Raw genomic sequence first — 11,325 nt, 5'->3', positions numbered from 1 at the left:
GTCTCTCATACGTTCATAGATACACTCCCACAAGCACCCTCTCAGACTTATACCCCTTTACACTTGCACTCACACACATATACACACTCACTCACAGGTACTCATAGCACCTCCGCTCCACCACCCGCACCCCCCTACCCACAAATGAGTTTGTGGGCTGAATTTGTACTTGCAAAATTACATCTAATTTGCTCAAAAACCACATGAATCCAAGATTCTGTAAATCCATTTTTTAAGATTAGAATTAGTCTGAACATTGGCGCATAAACAGTCTCACACACAGGGCATCTCACACCTTCAATGCATTAGCTGGACCGACATGACACCAATTGTTAAAGTTCACTTGAGAACGTAACTTGAAAAAAGTTCTGCAATTACATATGAAAGAACTGAAATCAGCACGTTCATTCTAAAAGATGAGATTCAACAAACAATCGAGGTCTTTTTCGATATATAATTTCAGTTACATCACACTGTAAACGTTTGCTATAAATTCTGGTGTCTTATGATCTTATGTTCCATAACCACCTGATACAGGAGCAGTGCTCCGAAAGCTAGTGCTTCCAAGTAAACTGTTGGACTATAACCTGGCGTTGTGTGATTTTCAACTATGAAGAGCAATGTGTGTGAATAACGCTGTAATTGATAACACCCTTGAATCACAATAGCTTGGCAAAGCAGCTCCAACACCACAATCTTCAGGACAGAAATCTGGTATTGGTTTGTACTCAAAATAACTTTATTTTGAAAATCTGAATTTAAATGATTCAAGTTCAGTGTAATCTGTCTTCTAATTGGAACTTTACAGCCCTGGAATCAAATATCACCAATGGCAATTTATATAATTGAATGCACTAACTCAGTTATTTGGGAGCTGGTGTGAAATCAGCCACAAGATTGTTACAAGGAGCTGCCTGGTTCCCATTTGTTTCTGGGAAAGGGCATACCACCCTTACCCAGTTTAGGCTAAATTGACTCAGATTTAAGCCAAGTGTCGGTTCAAATAAACGCTGCTTGTATTGATATAATAGATTTTGAGCAAGGAGATGGGTGGGACAATGAAAACAGGAAGTTACCTGATGGGGGCAGCTCAAACATGAGAACAAAACTAAAAAGCAAAGAAGCAGAGCAGGGTAAAGTAGACAAATGGAACTACAGTTGGAGAGAACAGAACTTCACAGTTGTTTTTTCTGGAATGCAATAAATTAGACAAATTATTATATCTCAACCTTTCATCATAACTATGGATACATTTATCAGCCTGAAATATTAACACTTTCTTTCTCCACAGATACTGCCTGATTTGCTGAGTATTTTGTCGCATTTTCTATTTTTATTGCAGCTTTCCATCATCAGCAGTATTTTGCTTTTTAATTCATATTGGTAATTGCTAGATGACCAAATTTCCTCAAATGGTATCTTACACACATGGTTCAGCAGTACCAGTGAGGGAACAATACAAAAGGGTTACATAGGATTACACTGGATACATGGTACAAATACATTTCTGTGTGGTGCTCAAAGTTAAATTCCCATGTCTACATTTATCATGAGGACTGGATATAAGATAGGCATGCTACAATTGCAGCCTCTTACCATTAATATAGCACCTCAAGGTTTAGATTGCTTCTTGGTCTGATTTGCAGAGTAATTTCTCAGCTCCAGTCAACTCAATGATTCCTCTTCCGACAATGCCAAGAAGCTTTCTATTTAATGCTAAACAACATAATGCGTTTACATAAAAAATAAAGGGCTAAAAGAGGAATTTAAGATGGGGATTAAATTACATTTTTTGGGGATTAAATTACTGGGATAGCATATTGGCTCAGTGGTTAGCACTGCTACCTCACAGCACCAGGATCCCAGGTTTGATTCCTACCTCAGGCGACTGTATATGGAGTTTGTACATTCTCCCTGTGTCTGCATAGGTTTCCTCCACGTATAATCACAAAGATGTGCTGGCCAGGTGAATTGGCCATGCTAAATTGCCCATAACGCTAGGAGCATTAGTCAGGGGTAAAAAAAATAGTAGTCGAATGGGTCTGGGTGGGTTATTCTTTGGACGGCTGGTGTGGACTTGTTGGGCCGACGGCCTGTTGCCATACAGTAGCGAATCTAATCTAAACAGCTAGCTGAATCTTTATCTATTCTTGGCTTCACCTGAAAAATCTTTACTTTCTGGTATAACGTTACCAGAAATTAAACATTGTCAGTTTGAGAGTAGTTCTGACTTGAGTATCAGTATCGAAGATCTCCTGAAAAACTACCCGACATCATGATTAATTGGAACAGTATTCTAAATCAATACCATTCATCTCCCGTCCAAGTTTATTTTTCCTGACACAAGAAAATTGATTATTTGGATACCATCAGCAAGGTACAGACCTGGAAAAGATACATTATTCTATCCCAACATTAAATCAAACCACTCAAATTTGATGCACATATCCTGTTTCACTGACTTTATATATCAAAACATGCATTGTGCTCAAGAATAAATCAGCAACTTCGTATTCAAACGTAATGTACAAATTTCTGTATTAGCACCAGATATGTTGAATATAAGAAACATTAAAGAAAAGCTGAAGTTTCAAACAACGTTCCAATCAGGTTAACTGCAACTATATATTAAGTCCGGCAATTTGATTGCACTTGCAAAGTTTTTGGTGGGTGATCTACCAGCAGGCAACTAATCAATCATATGGATGGACAAGTCACAGGAAGGTGCAACATGTATCCAATGTCATGGGACTGGTTTTATAAGAATTGACCTTAAAATGAACTTTTATTTAGTATAACTACTGGACAGCTCAGTCTGCGTGACTTGTCATGGTCAATCAGATACACTACAGTCCCTCAGGTCCCCCTCATTGAAAAGTAGTTGTCTTCCTGGGAGTTGAATTTTCTCTTATTCATTAAGTTGTCAAAGATTAAAGCCTTCAAAAAAAAAGCCTTTCACTTAGCAGATAATTAGCTGTAAAAATACATTTGGTGTAAAACCCTGTCATAAGCTTTAAGTTCTGAATATTTATGCTTCGTTCATATTAAATTGGAACACTAGATACTTCAAATTCAAATCAAGCACACAACATTACTGATGCAAGAATGCATTCAAAATGCAACTTTGGCAAAACTTAGTGATTATTTTGCAAAATTTACACCACAAATTGTGCTCAGACATTTACAATTACTCTCATTCGACAATCAGCTTTGCAAAGTTAACATAAAAATGTTTAAAGTGAGGCAGATGATAAACATCAATGGCTTATTCCGATTTAAAATACTTTTTTAATCTGGTAAATGTTCTTAGGCTTTCAGTTCCACTGCACCATTACTGGTAGAAACTTCCAAAGATCAGGTTGTCCCTTGTGCATAAGCTTGCTGAAAGGGGATTTGCTCCACTGAAATGCTGGAACTTGATCCCATGTTGGACCACTCACTGCAATCATCTGGTAGTTCTTGTGTAACTCAAATGAAGTAACCTAGGTATTAACACAAGTCACAAATCATCAAAAGAGTTAATACTAGCTTTAGAAAGCCATCTTGATTACAATAGTGGGCCCACAGAGAGGAATTGCCAATTAGAAATGGTTTAATTATATCTAAAAGAAAGAAGTGTGTGTTTGTGGAATATAAGTACTGTTATGTAAATAAAATTTGTATTTCAGACAATTAAGTACTTTTGAAGTGGCACTGTCAGTAGGTATTCAATACTCAAATGTAATGACAAAACAATCAGTTAAATCCATCAAGTTTGTTGAAAGAAGAATATTAAAGATGTACTCTCACTGCAATGTGACTAGACAGTGCCATAGAATGAGGTTAACTTGCTCGCTGAGCTGGTAAGTTTATTTGAAGGCATTTCATCACCATTCAGGTAACAACGTCAGTGCACCTCAGGTGAAGCGCTCTGTTCTGGTTTGCTATTTGTGTCCTGTTTTGCTGAGGTGGGTGGTATCATTTCCGGATTTGTTTCTTACTGGGGTCTAACTCTACATGTTTGTTAACGGAGTTCTGGGTTGAGTGCCTGCCCTCCAGGAATTCCCGTGCAGGTCTCTGTTTGGCTTGCCCTAGGATGAATACGTTGTTAACTAAAAGGAATTAAAATAACTTTGGTCTGAATTAAAATTTTGCTGTGTAGCAACAAAGGAAAGAAAAACTGAAATAATGGACACTATTAGAGTTGCATGACAAGGCAGTCTGTATTTAAATAAAACGACCTAAAGTGTTTCAAGTAGAACCCATCATTAGAATTCCTGCTGTTTATATAAAAGGTCACATCCAAACTTTTAAATGATCTTCCATTCGTTTGCTGTTGCTCGTTTCCAACATTGTTGTTCTCTGTTTCCCCAGGCAATTCTTTGTGCTGTACAATACAATCAAAAAACTCTCACCTTCATGTCTGTACCACCATGTGAACGCTGTCCTAATGCTGAAAATGGGTAAGTTCCATTGGCTGGATTTAGATCAGATCTAGCAGAAATTGCATTTTCGGCATTGCGTTTAGGATTGCACTTCTTACATTCAGAAAGAGGGTCGTTCTCAAAGTTATTGTACCTGACAAATAAAAACAAATAAATTAACCTGAAAAGTGAAAACTTGCAAACAAAGTTATATTTAAAGTTTGGGAGAAGATTTGTAGCTGGGTGCTCGTTGTTGTGGTTTTGTTCGTCAAGCTGGGAGTTTTTGTTGCAAACGTTTCGTCCCCTTTCTAGGTGACATCCTCAGTGCTTGGGAGCCTCCTGTGAAGCGCTTCTGTCAAGTTTCCTTTGGTATTTATAGTGGCTTGTCTCTGCCGCTTCCGGTTGTCAGTTGCTGTCCGCTGCAGTGGCCGGTATATTGGGTCCAGGTCGATGTGTTTGTTGATTCATCCACTGATTCTATCAACAAACACATCAACCTGGACCCAATATACTGGCCACTGCAGCGGACAGCAACTGACAACCAGAAGCGGCAGAGACAAGCCCCTATAAATGCCGAAGGAAACATGATAGAAGCGCTTCACAGGAGACTCCCAAGCACTGAGGATGTCACCCAGAAAGGGGACAAAACGTTTGCTACAAAAACTCCCAGCTCGGCGAACAGAACCACAACAACAGGAACAGGTTGAATATAAAATGTGCTGCTTCAAAATATAGTCTGCTTGAAGTGGAACCCTGTAGATTTAGATGTAATTTTCAGATGAAAAGCAACATAGAATTTTCAGCACAGAAACAGGCTTTTCAGCCAAACTGGTCAATGCCAGTATTTATGCTCCACATGGATCTCTCACTTTACTTCATCTAACTATTAGCATAACCTTTGATTCCATTTGACCTTGCATAGTTATTCTTTCTCTTGGGTACAGCTATGGTATCTGTCTCAACCATTTCATTTGGTACTACATTCCACCTGCTAATTACACTATGTAAAGCAGTTTTTCCTGAATTCCCTTTTGGATTTATTATCAACTATCTTACAATTATGGCTGCTAGTTTTGATTTCTCTCACAATTAATTAATTTTATATGGCAGTTGCAATTCACAAATGGAAAATGTCATCTCTCTGAGTTGTAATCATTTGGCTTGCAAACGTTTTAAAATTAATAATTTCAATCAGGTCCCAGTTGATACCTTTATCTAACCACATGCTACTTGGATTCAAGAAACTAAAGTAGTGTGTGTGTGTCTGGCATCAACATAAGCTCCGAACTTCATGTCAGCTAATTAGTCCAATATTTGAGTATATTATTGTATGATAATACACACAAGGAGGATGCTGACTAATGGAAATTAATAGAAAACATTTTGGAATCTTATGATCAACAACATCAATAACATCAACATATATTTTCACTGTAAAATGTACATAATATTGTGGATAAATCCAAGATAAATTAGACATTAGTCTTACTCATAAAAGCTTATTTCAGGCCAAGGCTATTAACATTTCAAGAGCAGGTTTCAATATTTTAGTCTAAGATAGAATTTAGTAATTCAAGTACCACAATCTTGTCTAATTCCTTAAAAAACACTAAAAAGTACTCAGTTGCTATTTAGGAGCATCTGTTTTAGGCAAATAACAGAATTTAAGGATGAATATACCATAGGTTAACCAAGTCTTGTATGGTAGTGTAATGTCCTGCAATTTAGCTGAAACTCACTATGTTTACTAATTTAAACGATCAATACAATGTAGAACCGTTATCCTGACCGATATCGCTCCATGTACCTCATTAATTTAATCATTGAATACATGTCTGTAACTAAAGTCTGATTTCGACGGAATATCAGTGCTCGAGGTGTCTTGTTGTAACTGAACCAGTCTCCAAATTCCTTCACAAGGGCTGCTTTACCACTAGCATTAAAAATTTCTTCAAAATACCTACAGAAATGAAAGGTTGAAAAAAAAGTATCAATGGGAGTTATCAAAAATAAAAATTTTGATTTCATTCAATAAAAATATTTACTTAAGGAATATCAACCAATTTTCTGCTCCTCTGGGTCTTCCCAGGTCACCTAGCATTGTAGCACAGACACAGCCAAGTGTCTTAATTTCTCTGCCATTGCTGTTCTAAACTGACCAGCGCAACAAATCAGGTACATTTCCTTAGATTTCCTTTAGTTTAGGAAGGGGAAGACCATCGTACAGCATATGATTAGATTAGATTAGATTCCCTAGTGTCCCTTCGGCCCAACCAGTCAACACCGACCCTCCGAAGTGTAATCCACCCAGACCAATTTCCCTCTGACTAATGCACCTAACAATAAGGGCAATTGAGGATGGCCAATTCACATGACTTGCACGCCTTTGGATTGTGGGAGGAAATCGGAGCACCCAGAGAAAACCCACGCAGACAGGAGGAGAATGTGCAACTCCACACAGGCAGTCGCCAGAGGCTGGAATTGAACCTAGGATCCTGGTGCTGTGAGGCAGCAGTGCTAACCACTGAGCTACCGTGCGGCCATCTCAAGGAGGCCTTTTGGCTCAGTGAGTCTGCAACCTATCTACATTAATCCAACCTTCCATTACTTGGCCCATAGCCTTGAATGTTATGACATTAAGTGCTCATCCAAGTACATTTTAAAGGTTATGCGGTTTCCTGCCTCGACTACCCTCCCAGGCAATGCATTCCAGATTCTCAACACACCTGGGAGAAAAATATTTTCTTCAAATTACCTCTAAACCTCCTGCCTCTCACCTTAAAATTACACCCCCTCGTTACTGATCTTTCAACGAAGGAGAACAGTTGCTTTCTATCCATCCTGTCCGTGTCCCTCACAATCTTATTCATTTCAATCAGGCCTGCTCTGCATTCTCTGCTCTAAAAGAAAACAATCCAAGCCCATCCAGCTTTCAGTATGTTCTCAGTAAAGGCATATCCAAACCAATGTGGGCAAGACAGCAAGCTCAGGGTAATGAGGAACCTGTTTCTATTAGCTATTGGCCTGCCACTCTGAAATGTTGCTCCAGTACAAATGCCAACTTCTATCATGGAATTTTGGTCAATCATAAGTCATTAAGAAAATTCCTACAGATATAAAATGTCAGTGCAAATATAACCAGGTTGTGAGTACAAATAATTGTGACAAAAAAATTAGTGATGTGAATATTTCAACTAATTACACATATATACTTTAAAATATATGGCATGATTTATTCAATTCGCTATAAAATCAGACAGTACTACTCGGATTATAATTTTTCATTCAGTTATGTCAGAGATATAGAAAAATAAAACATATTGCTGGCAAAGAGACAGAAAATGTTCCTCTTATCCATGATTATATCAAGTCGTATAACATGAGTTAGGCTGAACTGGAATGAGGTAAAACAAAAAGTTAAGATCAATCAGTCAGGATACTTTATAAGCAGAACTGATTTCTGGTATTTGAAGAAAGGTGAATAAATAGACAAGAGAGAGATAAAAAGTGGGCAACGATACAGAAAGACAGAGTTACGCAAACAAATGAACTTTCATAGTATCCTTAAGGACTACATGCTCTCGGTAGCACATTGAAGTATCCTCCTGGATTATATCTTTGGGATGAGGTGATTGCTGGCTAGCCAGCATTTATTGCCTCTCCCTACCTACCCTCAAGGTGGTGCTGAGCGGACTTCTTTAACCACTGCAGTCCATAATGCCCTTACAGAAGGAATGCCAGGTTTTTGACCCAGCAACAGTGAAGGAACGGTGATATATTTTAAAGTCAGTTTGGTGAGTGGCTTGAAGGGGAATTTGCAGGTGATGGTTTTCCCATATATCTGTTGCCCTTGATCTTTTAGATGGAAATGATCGCAGGTTTGGAAGGTGCTATCGAGGGTCTTTGGTGAATTTCTGCAATGCATCTTGTAGACTGTACACATTGTTGCGACTGAGTGTTAGTGGTGGAAGGAGTGGATGCAGTGCCAATCAAGAGGGCTGCTTTGTCCTGGATGGTGTCAAACTTATTCAGTGCTATTAGAGTTGGAGTAAAGTACTGCAGATGCTGGAATCTTGGGCCCAGATAGGCAAATTGGGAGTATTCCATCACACTCCTGACTTGTTCCTTGTTGACAAACAGGCTTTGAGGAGTCAGGAATGAACTACTTGCAACAATTTTTCTAGCCTCTGACCTGATCTAGTAGCCATTGTGTTTACGTGACCAGTCCAGTTCAGTTTCGCGTCAATGGTAACCCCATTGGATGTTGATAGTGGGGTATTCAGTAATGGTAACACCATTAAATATCAAGGGCTGGTGTTCAGCTTGTATCTTATTGGTTATTGTCATAGCTGGTAATTTGTGTGATGCAATGTTACTTGCCACTTGTCAACCTAAGTTTGGATACTGTCCATTTCTTGTTTCATTTGAACATGGACTGCTTCAGTATCCGAGAAGTCACAAATGGTGCTGAGAACTCTGCAATCATCAGCAAACACTCTGACCTTCTGATACAGGGAAGGTCATTGATGAAGCAGCAAAAGATGATTGGGCATAGGATACCACCTTAAGGAACTCCTGCAGAGATGTTCATCAGTTGAGATGATTGATCTCCAATAACCATGATCTTTTTCCTATATGCAAGGTATGACTTCAACCAGTGGAGAGTTTGCCCCTAACACTCAATGATTCCAGTTTTGCTCAGGGCCCTTGATGCCACACAGAGTCAAATACAGTCTTGATGTCAAGGGCTATCACTCTCACCTCACTTCAAGAATTCAGCTCACTTGTCTATGATGGAACCGAGGCTACAATGAGGTCAGGAGCTAAATGGCCTTGGCAGGACCTAAACCGGCATCACTTTGCTTGAGCAGATGCTGCTTGATAACACTGCTGATGACAGCTTTCATCACTTGACTGATGATCGAGAGAAAATTGATGGGACAGTAATTGGCTGGGTTGGATTTGTCCTGCTTTGTGTATACAGGACATACCTGGGCAACTTTCCACATTGTCAGGTAGATGGCAGTGTTGTATCTAAACTGGAGGGCTCGACGAAGGAACAGGCAAGTTCTGGAGCACAAGTCTTCAGTACTATTGCCAAAGTGTTGTCAGGGACCATAACCTTTGTAGTAACAAGCCTCCAACTGTTTCTTTGTGGATAGCTGAAGACTGGTCTCTGTGGTGATGGGGACTGCAGGAGGAGGCTGAGATGGATCATCCTTGAGCACTTTTGGCTGAAGACTGCTGTAAGTACTTCCTCCTTGACTTTTGCATTGGTATGTTGAGCTCTTCCATCATTGAGGATCGGGATATTTGTGCAGCCTTCTCCTCCAGAGAGTTGTTTAATTGTGCACCACCATTCACGACAGGCTGAGGGGTTAAATCTAATCCATTGGCTGTGGGCTCGCTTAGGTCGGTCTTTCACTTGCTGCTTATGGTGTTTGGCAAAAGTGGTCCTGTTGGATAGCTTTGTGAGGTTGACACCTCATTTTTAGGTGCACCTGGGCTGCTTCTAGCATGTCCTCCTGGACTCTCCAATGACCAGGGTCAATCTGCTGACTTGATAGCAATGGTTAAAAGGGGAATATGCTGGGATATGAGGTCGCAGGTTGTGCTGGAGTACAATTCTATTCCTGTTCATGATGCATATGACAGGCATAGACAGGAAGGATCGAGTGAATCCTTAGAAGGGTATAAAGGCTGTAGAAGTATACTAAAGAGAGAAATCAGGAGGGCAAAAAGGGGACAGGAGATAACTATTAGCCAAAGCTAAAAAAAATTCAAAGGGTTTTTACAAATATATTAAGGGCAAAAGGGTAACTAGGGAGAGAATAGGGCCACTCAAAATCAGCAAGATGGCCTTTGTGTGGAGCCGCAGGAGACGGGACAGATACTAAACAAGTATTTTTCATCAGTGTTTACTGTGGAAAAAGACATGGAAGGTATAGAATGTAGGGAAATAGATGGTGACATCTTGCAAAATGTCCAGATTACAGAGGAGAAAGTGCTGAATATCTTGAAATACATAAAAGTGGATAAATCCCCAGGACCTGATCAGGTGTATCTAGAACTCTGTGGGAAGCTAGGGAAGTGATTGCTGGGCCTCTTGCTAAGATAATTGTATCATCAATAGTCACAGGTGAGGTGTCAGAAGACTGGAGGTTTAAGAAAGATGTTTAAGTAAGATGGAAAGGACAAGCCAGAGAACTATAGAAAAGTGAGCCTGATGTCGGTGGTGGGCAAGTTGTTGGAGGGAATCCTGAAGGACAGGATGTACATGTATTTAGAAAGGCAAGGACTGATTAGGGATAGTCGATATGGCTTTGTGCATGGGAAATCAGGTCTCATAAACTTTGTTACTTCTTCAAAAAGTTCAACCAAGAGGATTGATGAGGGCAGAGTGGTAGATGTGATCTATCTGGACTTCAGTTAGGTGTTCGACAAGGTTCCCCATTGGAGACTGGCAAGCAAGGTTAGATCTCATGGAATACAGGGAGAACTAGCCATTTGGATACAGAACTGGCTCAAAGGTAGGAGACAGAGTGTGGTGGTGGAGGGTTGTTTTTCAGACTGGAGGCCTGTGACCAGCGGAGTGCCACAAGGATCAGTGCTGAGTCCATTGTTTTTGGTCATTTATATAAATGATTTGGATGTGAGCATAAGAGGTATAGGAAGTAAGTTTGCAGATGACACCAAAATTTGAGGTGTAGTGGACAGCAAAGGTTACCTCAGATTACAACAGGATCTTGATCAGATGGTCCAATGGGCTGAGAAGTGGCAGATGGAGTTTAATTCAGATAAATGCGAGGTGCTGCATTTTGGGAAAGCAAATCTTAGCAGGACTTATACACTTAATGGTCAGTGTCCTAGGGAGTGTGGCTGAACAAAGAGACCTTGGAGTGTAGGTTCATAGCTCCTTGAA

The 11,325-nt window shown here is 39.8% G+C and overlaps 1 protein-coding gene across 1 annotated transcript in view; it reads right to left on the bottom strand.

Annotated features, from left to right (window-relative positions):
- Positions 1–215: 215 nt before the first annotated feature.
- plbd2 (phospholipase B domain containing 2) overlaps positions 216–11,325 on the bottom strand; it is a 33,804-nt gene continuing 22,694 nt past the window's right edge. Inside the window, exons 10-12 of the mRNA XM_060843687.1 lie at positions 6,211–6,363; positions 4,395–4,557; positions 216–3,482 (exon numbers count right to left, since the gene is read on the bottom strand). Coding sequence (XP_060699670.1) covers positions 3,315–3,482; positions 4,395–4,557; positions 6,211–6,363 — 484 coding nt within the window. The 3' untranslated portion in view covers positions 216–3,314. The remainder of the gene's footprint in view (positions 3,483–4,394; positions 4,558–6,210; positions 6,364–11,325) is intronic.

The sequence above is a fragment of the Hemiscyllium ocellatum genome, chromosome 24 (assembly GCF_020745735.1).
Source record: "Hemiscyllium ocellatum isolate sHemOce1 chromosome 24, sHemOce1.pat.X.cur, whole genome shotgun sequence".
Classification (NCBI taxonomy): domain Eukaryota; kingdom Metazoa; phylum Chordata; class Chondrichthyes; order Orectolobiformes; family Hemiscylliidae; genus Hemiscyllium; species Hemiscyllium ocellatum.
Note: the sequence above shows the minus strand (reverse complement) of the source record. Positions and strands in the feature narration are given on the sequence as shown.